The sequence below is a fragment of the Notolabrus celidotus genome, chromosome 21, assembly GCF_009762535.1.
Source record: "Notolabrus celidotus isolate fNotCel1 chromosome 21, fNotCel1.pri, whole genome shotgun sequence".
Taxonomy (NCBI): Eukaryota; Metazoa; Chordata; class Actinopteri; order Labriformes; family Labridae; genus Notolabrus; species Notolabrus celidotus.
In genome coordinates, this window is record NC_048292.1 from 26,775,771 (window position 1) to 26,790,303 (window position 14,533).

General features: G+C 40.7%; 1 protein-coding gene across 2 annotated transcripts; it reads right to left on the reverse strand.

The window, feature by feature from the left end:
- Nucleotides 1-2,735: 2,735 nt before the first annotated feature.
- atp23 (ATP23 metallopeptidase and ATP synthase assembly factor homolog) lies at nucleotides 2,736-14,243 on the reverse strand. Of its 2 annotated transcripts, none has more exons than XM_034673979.1 (7): nucleotides 14,112-14,243; nucleotides 13,741-13,996; nucleotides 13,451-13,496; nucleotides 9,191-9,272; nucleotides 8,953-9,090; nucleotides 3,475-3,558; nucleotides 2,736-3,381 (listed from the first exon to the last, which is right to left on the reverse strand). In XM_034673979.1, exons 2-7 carry the CDS (start codon nucleotides 13,886-13,888, stop codon nucleotides 3,178-3,180), a joined length of 702 nt encoding a protein of 233 aa, XP_034529870.1. In that variant the 5' UTR covers nucleotides 13,889-13,996; nucleotides 14,112-14,243; the 3' UTR covers nucleotides 2,736-3,177. The 2 variants fall into 2 exon arrangements, with proteins under 2 accessions (XP_034529870.1, XP_034529871.1); XM_034673980.1 differs by having other exon boundaries at nucleotides 13,741-13,906; nucleotides 14,112-14,226.
- Between the last annotated feature and the right edge of the window lie 290 nt (nucleotides 14,244-14,533).

Consider the following 14,533-nt stretch of genomic DNA (forward strand, 5'->3'; position numbering starts at 1 on the left):
CCTTGTTCACACTGCAGGCAAAAATGGCCCAAATCTGATTTTTTTTGGGTCAAGTGACCAGGTCAGATTTTTTAGAGGCAATGTGAACACTCAAAACTGGTCCAAATCAGATTTTTTTCAAATCAAATTTAGACCACTTCCATATGTGTTCCTGAATCAGATACAGATCTGATCTTTTTCAAAGCGACCTCAGTGTGAATGGCCAAGGTGGATTTGATGCGCGTCTGATACTTTCACGTCACTTTACAGCGACACACGTCACAATTCTGCACGGCGGTAGCCTTGCAAAAATGGAGGATAGCAACGATGGAGCAAGTCAATGGAGGGACAGCGAGGTCTTAGACCTTATAAAAAATGTTTCTTTATACTTGACCTCCTCCTCACCTGGTCATTCATTCATTCATTCATTCATTCATTCATTCATTCATCCATTCATTCATCCCACTGCACATAAACTTTGTAACAAAGGCGAAAATGCTGACTTCCTCCATGTTAACGTTTGTGAAACAGCTGCATGTGATGTCATTGTCACTGTTCTTTTGCACATGCGGGGCAGTTCTGAGCCGCAAACAGTTCTCACTGGAATCGGATACAGGTCACATTATAGATGGTAATGTGAACAGGCAAACAAAAAATCTGAATTGAGCATTAAAGGTGAGATATCACGCTTTTTTCATCAATATATATTGGTCTAAGAGGTCCCCAAAACATGTCCTTAAAGTTTATGCTCAAAAAAACACTTTGAAATCAGATTTTGGCATGCCTGAAAAACCCTCTTCTTCAGTCCTCCTCAGAACACTCTGTTTTCTCTCTGACCACGCCCCCTCAGGAAGTGGATGTGCCTCGGCTCTCCAGCACGTTGATCTAATGTTTACATGTTGGCTGAATATACACGGCTGCTCACAGACCCGCGTTACTTCAACCCTCTGAATCTGATCCAGAATCTGATCCTGACGGAGAGGCGCCTGCAGCAGGACCTTTTCTGAAGGATTGGTCACAGATTTAGTGTTTCTTGTTGTTTTATTTATCAGTATGTCCAAGTATGTCTACCAACATGTAGCTATGTGGCTATGATAACTAGCGCTAGCATTTATCCATCATAAATAAAAATCATCCACTAGATCTCAAATCTGCAGAAGTGGGGAGTAAAACCGACCTCTGCCAGAAAGGCAGCAGGACCTTTCTGAACCATTGGTCACAGATTTAGTGTTTCTTGTTGTTTTATTTGTCAGTATGTCGACGTGTGTCTTGGTACACAGCTACAGCTATGACATGTAGCTATGCTAACTAGCGCTAGCACTTATCCATGATAAATAAAAATCATCCACTAGATCTTCAAATCTGCAGACGTGTGGAGTAAAACCGACCTTTGTGTTTATTAAGACAGCCTACAACTAGCATGCCTCCCTCCTAAGCTCCTTGTTAGCACACATTTGTGCAGGTAATGAAAAACGGAGGAAGGGTTGAGTTGTATTTTATACAGTCTATGGGCTGAACAAGCTCCGAGCTCTGACTCTGTGACAGACCGGATATTGTTGTTACGTAACAAAAACACTGAAGTCTGAAACGGCTCGTTTCACACACATTTACAGAAAGGTGGAGAAATCAGAACAGGGGCAGAATGGATTTTTTTTCATTCTCGGGGGGTTTGTAGACATGCCAGGGAAACATATTTCAGGTAGAGAACCATTTAAAAGTCCATTTTGCATGATATGTCACCTTTAAGCCTTGCAGTGTGAACATAGCCTTATTGGCAACTTGTGGGAGATGAAGTCTTTAATGAATAATGTCAATAATTGGTTGTTTCCAGTCATTTTAAATGGAATACATTCCATAAATATGAGACTAAAGGATTATTGCGTAGACTCTGGCTCATCAGCTCAGTATCTTTTAAATCCTAGAAAGCCTTTCACTCAAAACAATGGCTCAATACAAAAGACAATTTACAAATCCACAATCTTGCTCTCACAGCATGTTTGTATCAAATGTATTTATTGGATTGTATTTGATAGTTGCACAATTCCATCTGTAATTCTGTTGTTTTGTATGATTTATTTATTTATCCTTTTCGGGAGTATGACATTGCGCAAATCCAAGTATCATTCCCTTCTTTGTTTCCTCGTGTGTGCCTCACATCAATCCTTCTGCCTCAAAAGATCAGAGAACTCTGTTAAGCTTCTTCAATTAGCCCAACAGTGTTTGCTCATCCCGTTCTCCCCGCCTGCGATGTTGTTGTTTGAGCTGTTTTTCTCATCTTGTGTTTCTGAAGTGTTTCCTAAGAGGAGAGCGTTGAGATGAATGTCATAATACACTCCAACAGTGATTGTGACTCCTTAATTACGATGCAGAGGGTGTTGTCTTTGAGATAGACAGAAGTGGAAGAGGAGGATTATGAGGCTAATTCCCTTCTTATATTTTCCTTCATTAATCTCTGTGGAGGGATACGAGAATCTTTAAATGCTAATGTCCAATAAAGATGTCAGCGGTGACATTTTACAGTGACGGCGTAGATGTGGACAAAGTTGACTAGGTTGTTTAGGAAGAACTTTTCTCTCTTTACTCAGAGTATTTGCCTCGTATGTTAATTTGGAGAAACTTCTTTTCTGGGTAATGCATCACTTTGTTTTCTCAGCACTAAGCTCACTCGTGTGTCTTGAGCGAGTAATTCAAACATTTTGTGCCAAGGTTGAAAGCAATACCCTCTCTCATCCTCAGAAACGACTAATTACTCACACTTCTTTAGAGGAATCAAACTTTAATTCAAAGACAAGTTAATTCGGTTTAATTTAAGCACAATCAGCTCTATTTACAAGAAATTGGAGGTCATTGTGGCAACAAGATGAAGAGTGGACAATCAAAGGAAATCCTGCTATTTCCTTAAAGCACCTTTAGATCACCTTAAAACAAATGACAGATAAATCACAGGGCCTCATCAAATACTTTCAGCGTCCAAAACGTAGAAAATGAAATTAACTCCAACTCTTTCCTTTCTTTCTTTTCTGGCTCCAAGGACAAACGCCCCTCTGGAAATCCCTTCTGAAGGGATTTGATCTTTTTCATCACATTGTCATTCTGTTGGAAGTGTTAATGCTGACCAAGGCTACTCCGATGCTCGATTCTCGTCAACTTCACTGAAAGTCACAGCACCCTTGGGAGTTAAATCTGAAGGAGAGGACACTAGAGGTTGGCGTGGTATCGATCTCTGTTCTCGTAATCTCTGCTGGCAAACCGGGCATCCTTCTGTCCGTGCGGGACTCGTCCGAACGGCGCGTGGTCGTTGAAACACGTGTCGAAGACGTCATCTACAATTTTCTCCGCCTCTTTTCGGCTAATGTTCCTCACAGCTAGTATGGAGCGGAGGGCTCGCCCTCTGACACATTCCTGCTCAGAAAAAAAGAAAGAAAAAGAAAACATAGAAGTGTTAGTTTACGGGGATAAAGGCAGTAGGAGATGCATTCATCTCAGTGTAGGTACCTGATGATGCTGCTTCAAGCCAAAGTTAAATCTTGCGGCTTCATTCTTAAAGGCGCAGTCTTCACTGAGGTTAGCTGCCCGGATCTGGAAGAATGACACAGAAAGAATTTGGAGACAAAACTTTGAAGTCAGGATATTTATAGGTTACTGCCATTTTTTGTTCTTTTATAAGAGCAGAATTTTTAGCTTAATAATACTTTCAAGAAATGCATCTGGAAGAGAAAAGAGACAAGGATGATTTGTTTCATTGTATCTAATCTACCTCACATTTCCTTCGTTCTTAAAGGTGACATATTATGCTCTTTTTTCATCAATATATATTGGTCTAAGAGGTCCCCAAAACATGTCTCTAAAGTTCATTGCTCAAAAAAACACTTTGAAATCCGATTCTGGTCTGCCTGTAAACCCCTCTTTTTCAGCCCTGCTCAGAACACTCTGTTTTCTGTGTCTGTGCCTTTAAATGAGAATGAGCTCTATGACCACGGCCCTTCAGGAAGTGGGTGTGGCCTCGGCTCTCCAGCACGTTGATCTAATGTTTACATGTTGGCTGAATATACACGGCTGCTCACAGACCCGCGTTACTTCAACCCTCTGAATCTGATCCAGAATCTGATCCTGACGGAGAGGCGCCTGCAGCGGGACCTTTCAGAACCATTGGTCACAGATTTAGTGTTTCTTGTTGTTTTATTTGTCAGTATGTCGACGTGTGTCTTGGTACACAGCTACGAACATGTAGCTATGTGGCTATGCTAACTAGCGCTAGCACTTTTCAGCGAAAAATAAAAATCATCCACTAGATCTTCAAATCTGCAGACGTGGGGAGTAAAACCGACCTTTGAGTTTATTAAGACAGCCTACAACTAGCATGCCTCCCTCCTAAGCTCCTTGTTAGCACACGTGTGCAGGGAATGAAAAACAGAGGAGGGGTTGAGTTGTATTTTATACAGTCTATGGGCTGAACAAGCTCCAAGCTCTGCTTCAGTTACAGACCGGATGTCGTTGTGACGTATGAAAAACACTGAAAACTGAAACGGCTCGTTTCACACACATTTACAGAAAGGTGGAGAAATCAGAACAGGGGCAGAATGGATTCTTTTCATTTTCGCGGGATTTGTAGACAGGGACACATATTTCAGATAGAGAACCATTCAAAAGTCGATTTTGCATGATATGTCACCTTTAAAAATGTAGAATATGGTAATTGAGGGCAAGGACTTTTGTATGGGAGGTGTTCTGTGCCTGTTTTTAGCAGGCTTTAGAGTACACAGACAAAACCATGGAAAACCAGCTGGAGTGCAATCCACTATAAAGACATCCCCAATCTCATCCGTGGTATTCTGCAGACAATGTATTCCTTTTGATAAACAGATATCTGCCTGCATGAAGGGTAGCTAACAATCAATTCAAAATCAAACATTTCAGCTTGAAGGAAAAATCATTTAGATGTCTGACTTCTTGGATTGTATATGAAATGACTCATCCTACCTTAATTCAACAAACAAACATTTAAAAAAATAAGTTGCATTTTATTTTAACAAATATGAATCCAGATGTCTTTATTTGGGGGATCTTAAGACCTGTTAATAACAAGTAGATCAAAAGGAAGTGGTTTCTTTATTGGGGCAAGAGCCAAACCTCTGTGTAGTTCACTATTTATTGAAGTATATCTATATTCAGTTTCACTTTGCTCTTTACTGTGAAGGACAATCTTATTGCTTCAGCATACTATCACATTTTGAACAGTGCTATGCTTCCAACTTACATGACAGTGCATCAGTGCACAAAGCAAGGACTATACAGACATGGTTTGATGAGTCATGCACAGAGCCCTGACCTCAACCTAATAGAGCACCTTTTGGATGAACTGGAATGGAGATTGGGAGCCAGGCTTTCTAGTCCAGCATCATTGCCTGACCTCATAAATGCTCTACAGCAGGGGTTCCTAAAGTGTGGGTCGGATCCCCCTGGGGGGTCGCGAGACACACTTCCAGAATGTTTTTTCTTTTTTTTTTTTAAATCTAAAAATTGTACATTTTTCCCATTATAATAAATAATATCAACATAAACAGTAGCTTAACTTGAAATAAAACCTTGAAAATAGAAAATGTAATACTTTTTCTGCCTGTCTTTGTTTCCAGATGACTCCTAAGTTTAGGGTTAGTGAACAGTTCATTATCAAAAGCATCAGTAGCAGCAGGTTAATTCATAACAGCACAGGAAACACAGACACATGCTCATATAGGTAGGGTCATTTTCTGCAGACCAGCTAAATGAAGCCACATTAAATCACTTTGAGGGACAGTGGGGGTTGCAAGTCTTTGGCACCTATATTTTGGGGGTCGCAGGCTGAAAAGTTTGGGAACCCCTGCTCTACAGAATAAATGTGCACAAATTCACACAGAAACACTCCGTCTCGTGGAAAGCCTTCAAATAAGAGTGGAAGCTGTCGTTAAGTATATGTGTTTGAATACAATGTCATCACAGTCCCTGTTGGTGTAATGGTCAGGTGTCCGAATACTTATGTCCATATAGTGTATCTGAATACTTAGACACCTCAAGTTGCCAATTGGACCACATGCTGAAGAATCCCACTCTGTCCCAGAGGCTTTGTTTGACGGTAGCCAATGGGTTCTGATTGCTCAGTTCACATTCAATTTATAACCTGTTTTAACTGAATGTGAAGGACAATCTTGATGAGTAAATAAGACATTACAGTATAAAGGATATAGCTGTACCAGGGTTTACGTTAGCCAGTATTTACCGGCTTTGTTAAGAGTTTGTAATGACATCCTCCTGGCAAATGACTCTGGTGACCATGTCATCCTTGTCCTTTTGGACCTAACTGCGGCTTTTGACACGGTGGACCACAGTATCCTAGTGGCTCGGCTAAGCCATCTAGTGAGCATCTGTGGTACCGCACTTGAATGGTTCAAATCATATTTGTCCAACAGGTCTATGAGTGTACGCATTGGAAACTCTGTTTCTGACTCAGCTCCGCTTCTGTATGGGGTTCCACAGGGGTCCATTTTAGGTCCACTGCTGTTCTCACTGTATCTACTGCCTCTGGGTTCCATCCTGAGAAAGCATGGCATCTCCTTCCACTGCTACGCTGATGACAGTCAAATATATGTGCCGCTGAAAAAGAAAAATGCCTTTTCCCTCTCACCACTTCTTGCATGCCTTGAAGACATCAAAGCATGGATGGCTTTGAACTTCCTAAACTTCAATGAAAAAAAGACAGAAGTAATGGTGTTTGGTCCCAGTGGCCCTTGTGAACTCCCTCCGGTTGATCTGGGCCCTTCGGCCGTCTATTTTAAGTCGAAAGTCTCAAACTTGGGTTTTAAGCTTGACAGTGATTTTAAGATGGATCAGCAGATCAGCTCTATAGTAAAGTCCAGCTTTTTTCACGTTAGGCAGCTGGCAAAGGTGAAGCCTTTCCTTGCACGACAGCACTTTGAAACAGTAATCCATGCCTTTGTCACATCCCGGCTGGATTACTGCAATGCACTTCATTTAGGAATCAGTCAGTCCTCCCTCGCACGTCTCCAGTTGGTCCAGAATGCAGCCGCTCGCCTTTTAATTGAAGCACGTAAAAGGGAGCACATAACGCCCATTTTAGCCTCCCTCCACTGGTTGCCTGTGCATTTTAGAGTCCATTTTAAGATTATTTTATTTGTTTTTAAATCTTTAAATGGTCTCGCCCCGCCCTACCTCTCTGAGCTGATCCATCTCTACGCCCCTGCTCGGTGCCTCAGGTCAGCTGATCAGCTGCTCCTGGAGGTACCGAGGTCCAAGCGGAAGCTCAGGGGGGATAGGGCTTTTTCTGTCGCTGCTCCCAAACTGTGGAACGATCTTCCTTTAGCCGTCAGACAAGCCCCCTCACTGTCCACTTTTAAAAGTCGTCTTAAAACCCATTTTTATTCCCTGGCTTTCGACTCAGCATGAGACCCTGCTCTTGTTACAGTGCCTTTTTATTTTTATTTTTCAACTTTATTTTATCTTATTGTTCTTCTTGATTTTATGATTTTATTGTTTGTTTTTATCCATTATGTTTCTGTACAGCACTTTGTGTCCAACTGCTGTTGTTCTTGAAGTGCTTTATAAATAAAGTTGAGTTGAGTTGAGTTGAGTTTTAGCCGGTTTCACGTGCAGATATCGTCGGCCAAAATGTCCGGCGGTAAAAATACCAAATACAAATAACCATATTGCTCATAATTTAAGCTGGGGAGGTTTCCCTTTAAGCTGCATTTGAAAAAAGTGGACTAGTCTTATATTCAGGGTCTATACTTTTACATACCAACATTCGTTCATGACCGTGCCGTGAAGCAGCGGATTACTTTGGTTCACCCAAACGCCACACGTCACGTTTACTGATTGACAGCAGCGTGGAGAAAACACTCAGACCTGAATGCTCAAAAACATCAGGAGAACGCTTCTCCACTTATGACGGACGCTTGAAGATTTGTATAACCACAGCTCTTACTTTGACAAGTTTACAGAAGGTTATGATCATATGCTTTATGATAGTTTAATCAAGCTTAGCCTCCCAGCATGATGAGATATGAATATCAAGACATACTCTGTGATGGCCACCTTCCGAAACACTTGAAATGAGGACAGATAGCGTGCATGTGGATTACTCCTTCAGCGCTGTGTGCAGAGGACGTTACCAAACATTCACCTGTTAATTGCACGCGGAATTCGGAGCGGAGTCCGGTGCAGAGGGGCACGGAGGACACCTGACTGACATGGCAGGTCACGCCTGTTGGCCCCGGACCAGAGGAGGCTCAGGTTAGAGTAAAAGTGCGGGGCTCTCAAACTTCAGTGCTTATTAGGTCATGAAGCGCTCTATAATGTCCATGTGAATGTAAACCGGATCACGAAACTGCACTTTGAGAAAAGAAAGTCCAGGCCTGCTGGTCCGTTACGCGATGATACAGTCTCTCTCCCTCCCCCTCTGTCTCCATGCAGCAGGTCGGCATCGACGCGCTGTCCCCCGGTGCTTGATCATATTATTTATTCATTGATTAATTTCAAATTTGAGTGTTTTCAGTGTTGTATTGCTGATAAATGTAAGTTATTAAGCAGATCAGGCTTTCAGAGCGGATGTCCTACAGTTATTCTATATGGCTGGAATTCTGGAATATCACCGGCCAAATTGGCCAGCATAAAAAAAGTCTACCGTAAACTCTGAGCTGAACATAGTCCAAGAATGCAGTGTTTACTGTCTGCTAGGTCAGGATTTGTACAGTTCCCAGTTTTTTTTTTTGAAAATACAAACAAAAGATTCAATATGAGATTTTAGGAAAGAAGTGAATCATCCCTTTGCTGACAGCCACAGATGGAACAGGGGCTGCCAAACCTAACTTGAAGATTTATCTAGTATGTTTTTGCTCCACATTTATATTAGCATTCATGCATCAATCAAAGCTACCGTTGCACTTAGACTCAGTCATTGTCAAACAAAAGAAAGCTCACCTCTGAACAAGCCAGATGTCTGTAGTTGTTGAACCAGTCCACGTGAGCCCTGCAGTGGTCAAAGGCATGAATCAGCTCATGTGTGACCACTCGGTTCATGTGGGACTGCTGGTGGATGTTGTTCTGACACAAAACAATCTACAAACAAACACAAGTGTCATTATTAATGAACAATTAAATACATGTACGCCATCAGACCCTGGATTATCTGAATAACTGTCTAATACATCGTCCTTACTTGAGAGGAAGCTGCATCAAATCCACCGCTGACCGTCCCGTCACAGTCTTCACAGGAGAAATGTCGGTCTTTGTACACTTTGCTGTGTGAAGAATGAAACCATCATTTGTTGCCTTTGCTATAATGACATTTTTAAGTTTTGAGAATATACAGTTCAAATTTGAACTACTGCTAAGTTGTTTTATAAGTGTAAAAGGTTGCCAATGAAGAAAATCAATAATCAGAAAAGACAACATTGACAGAAATGACAAAAAATGTGGGCTATGAGAATTAAGAGGATTTATTTTTTTCATAAGTAGATTATCTTTTCACAAGTTATAAAACATCAGATTAAGTTCAACTTGATATAGAATTAAATTTGCGCTTCACAAAAACAAACATTATGGCTGTGCTTCTGCGGGCCAAAACCGGACGCGGATGCTGCAAGAAAACTTGAGCCATTCTCCGTGCTGCCAAACTACCTGTGTGAACAACTGTTCTCTTTGATGAAGTTAAAACATCTCACAGGAGTCGTCTTACTGATGAACACCTTCACTCAATCCTGAGGATTTCCTCAGCTCAGAGCCTGACCCCAAACATTGATGAACTTGCATCCAAGATGAGATGCTGAGTATCTGGCTTAGACTAGTGTGCATCACAGAGCAGCCGACTGAGCTTAAATATGTTTCCTTTTTGCACTTTTTCTCACTACCACAGGGCATTTTTGGTTTTTATTTGCAGATTTTTTTTTGCTAATGTTGTTGGCCTATGGAAAAATATTTTCATAAGAAACTAGTAAAGCTCATTCATTAGATAAGCGGCAGATTGAGCAATAAGAAATAAATGCAACATATTTTTCATTTATTTAATATTTATAGGCAATAACTTAAGCTTTGCTAGTTCAATGTTGAATATGTGCAATAAGTTCATTTCAATAAGTTTTGCAATAAACATTAAACCAGTCCGGCCCCTGACTTGCACCGATTTTTTTATTTTGGCCCTCTGTGTATTTGAGTTTGACACCCCTGGTCTAGTGGCTGTTATTTTTGCAAAAGGAGGCTCTACTAAATATTGATGTGATTTTTCTGTTGGAGTGCCCAAATTCATGCACTTGTCTAATTTTACTTTGATGCATATTGCACATTTAACATTAATCCAAAAAGCGTAATCTCACCACTGAAATATTACTGTGTCCATCGGTTATTTGATATATCAAAATGAAGTTGCTGATAAAAACACCCAATGATTTATAAATGAAAATAATGGAAATTGTCAGTGGTGCCCAAACTTTTTCATACAACTGTCTGGTGCCTGCAGGACCACTTTGCAAAGTGAAAAAATTACAGAGAAGACATTCACTGCAATTTTTCAATAATAGTGACCAATATTTCAAATTTATCCTCTGTATTATAAAAACATAGTGCTGACGGAGCGCACCTGAACGGGGCTCCGGGACATTTTTTCTCAAAATGAGAAATTAGATTACTTTGCATAATCCATTTGAACTTCATGAAGACTTTTTGGAGTGCTTCATGATCCAATCAACACTTAAGTTTAGGTTCATTTGTCACATTTGAACGGTGGATCCACAATCTTTGAAAGGAGCCTCACATCATGCGTGCTAACCATACATGTGCATGTGTAACAGGTGCGCTCCGTCACAACTAGCACTAGCACTACACCCCCTCATACAACACTGTCCAGCAAGCACACTGTTCATGCTGGAGCAGGGGGGTCCAAAATAGTCTTCATTATTATAATCTATCTGTTCTTTTGCAGTAAACATTACACACTGTGTCAGGTGAATGGGTAACCTGTGTGTTTGGTGTGTTTGCAGCAGGTTTCAGTGCTTAAAGAATGTCATATTCGGTCCACTATGAGACTCATCATGAAGAAAAATACAACAGCTGTTTTTGTGTTTTGAGTTCATTAAATGTGAACATTTACAGAATGTACTTTTTTGCACTAAAACAAAGGGACAAATGTAGAGTTTAGAGATAGACTGATATGTTTTTTTCTGGACCGATACCGATTATTATTAGTCAAGGAGGCTGATAACCAATATTTGGAGCCAATATTCATTGCAGTAAAAGGGGAAACATTGGCGTCAACTTTTTGAATAATATAAACTCCAACACTTAACCCTGTTTAAATGCCTTTAAGCATATGTTTATTAAACAGCTTTTCAGATTTGCAACATGTTAAAGATTTTTTTTTATCTTAGACAATAGACATCTTTGTTTTAATATTCTAACACAAAGTGCAGGGAGCTCTGAAGCTCAGCAGCATGTCTTACAAAGTTCAATGAAAACTTAAACTAATAAATAGCTCCCTAAAGTTTTCTACAGTACATAAAATTTTCCAAAGTGTCAATATAAGTGAAATGTTAATGTTTCACTTATCTTTGTTTTATGGGGATATTTCAGTGTTTTTTTTAAAGGTGACATATCATGCAAAATGGACTTTTTAATGGTTCTCTAGCTGAAATATGTTTCCCTGGCATGTCTACAAACCCCCCGAGAATGAAAAAAATCCATTCTGCCCCTGTTCTGATTTCTCCACCTTTCTGTAAATGTGTGTGAAACGAGCCGTTTCAGACTTCAGTGTTTTTGTTACGTAACAACAATATCCGGTCTGTAACAGAGTCAGAGCTCGGAGCTTGTTCAGCCCATAGACTGTATAAAATAATACTGAATCCCCCCCTCTGTTTTTCATTACCTGCACACATGTGTGCTAACAAGGAGCTTAGGAGGGAGGCATGCTAGTTGTAGGCTGTCTTAATAAACACAAAGGTCGGTTTTACTCCCCACGTCTGCAGATTTGAAGATCCAGTGGATGATTTTTATTTATCATGGATAAATGCTAGCGCTAGTTAGCATAGCTACATAGCTACATGTCGTAGCTGTAGCTGTGTACCAAGACACACGTCGACATACTGACAAATAAAACAACAAGAAACACTAAATCTGTGCCCAATCCTTCAGAAAGGGTCCCGCTGCCTTTCTGGCAGAGGTCGGTTTTACTCCCCACGTCTGCAGATTTGAAGATCTAGTGGATGATTTTTATTTATCATGGATAAATGCTAGCGCTAGTTAGCATAGCTACATAGCTACATGTTCGTAGCTGTAGCTGTGTACCAAGACACACGTCTACATACTGACAAATAAAACAACAAGAAACACTAAATCTGTGACCAATCCTTCATAAAACGTCCTGCTGCCTTTCTGGTAGAGGTCGGTTTTACTCCCCACGTCTGCAGATTTGAAGATCTATCTAGTGGATGATTTTTATTTATCATGGATAAGTGCTAGCGCTAGTTAGCATAGCCACATAGCTACATGTTCGTAGCTGTGTACCAAGACACACGTCTACATACTGATAAATAAAACAACAAGAAACACTAAATCTGTGACCAATCCTTCAGAAAGGTCCTGCTACAGACGCCTCTCCATCAGGATCAGATTCAGAGGGTTGAAGTAACGTGATCTCTGAGCAGCCGTGTATATTCAGCCAACATGTAAACATTAGATCAACGTGCTGGAGAGCCGAGGCACATTCACTTCCTGAGGGGGCGTGGTCAGAGAGAAAACAGAGTGTTCTGAGGAGGACTGAAGAAGAGGGTTTTTCAGGCATGCCAAAATCTGATTTCAAAGTGTTTTTTTGAGCATAAACTTTAAAGACATGTTTTGGGGACCTCTTAGACCAATATATATGTTGATGAAAAAAGCATGATATGTCACCTTTAAGTGGGGTTGTATGAGTTTTAAATCACTAGTAATTGTAGGGGCCACAACAGATGCTGCTCAGCTCGGCCCCTGTAATGAGAAACTGCAGGAGAAATAGAACACAAGCTAGGCTACAGTTTCTGCAGACGGTGTCATTTCTGATTTAGTGAATTTTGAAAGATCCCAACCTGAGCAATCACTTCGGTTTAGGTGTATGCTCTACTTGGAGTTACCTGGTGGTGCGGCTGCATCAGAGCCAAAAAAAACCAGTTTTAAATTGATCTTCTATCTAGTAGAGTTGTTGTTATTTATAGGTTATTACGTTATGATTTTACTGGTCTGGCCCACTTCAGATCAACTTGGGCTGTATGTGGCCCCTGAACTGACATGAGTTTGACACCCTGCATTAGAAGGTCATTTCATTAATACAATCTTATCATCTGTCTCAGAGTTTAGTGTAACCACGTGAACAAGGTTTCCTGCAGGAATATGAGAGAAGCACAGGGCAAGGGTCAACAAAGACAACACTTTGATGTCATTATAAAATGGTACATACCATCCTGAGCTCTTCATGGCACTGAGGAGAAGTTTGGCATAAGGACCTGAGAGGAACACAGACATTATCAGGAGCATTCACTGACTGACACCACTGCTAGCTTAATGAGCTCATGTTAAATGATCAGGAGCTGTTTGTTGCTCTCATAAACACCCTGACAGCAGTGTTCACACTCAAGCATTGTAACATGAATTACATAACATTTGACATTGAATGTGTTTTCCTCTCACTCCTGAAATAATAGCATTACTGTAACAGGCAGAATGAGCTAGCTAGAGCAGGCTACTTACTGGTTTCCATTGCAAACTGCAGCATGACCTGACACTTGTGGTTGAAAGTGAACAGGCTCTCCCCGATGGATCCCTTCTTATACTTCCCCTTGGTCCTCTCCGGGAATAAGTCGTACCCATAGTCCTCTTCTTGTTTGGTCTGATCCATTGTATGAACTGTAGTCAGCTGATTTATTGGAAAACTGTTAGCATTAATTCTCCCCGTGTTAGCTAGCTGGCAGGGGAGGTCATCACTGTTTTGTTGGTCACGTGGTAGCTTTGGGTCAAAGGTAATGAATATTAAATTCGAGTTAAATATAAATTATTCTGTTACAGAACTGACGATGTATTCAAGATCTATCAAATGTCACATATAAATGAAATAACATTACCCTTTATCCTGTGTAGCTTTGTTAGAGACTACAGCATAGATCGTTTGTTCGAAACGTTGAGGTAAGACATCCACTCAGAGAGGGATTTCACGAACCAAAAACTCACCAAACACGGAGGACAGGGGCGTCGTACCTAGGGCCTAAGTGGGGAGGGGGGCCCTTAATGTGCCTGAAATAAAATGTGTTTTCTCCCACGCTGTTCTTCTTTTTTTTTTTTATAGCTGCAATAAGATAACTTGTAAGATAACTTGTCTGAATAAATAAACAAAAATTCAGGATTCCTTTTGGAATTCCTGAGATGTGCCGCATCTCATGCCAAAAGTGGGGAACTGTCATATATTCACAGAGTCAAGTGTGGCTGAATCTGATTGAAAGTAAACTGTAGGTTTTTAGAGTTTTATTTGACTCCATGAGGTTAGATT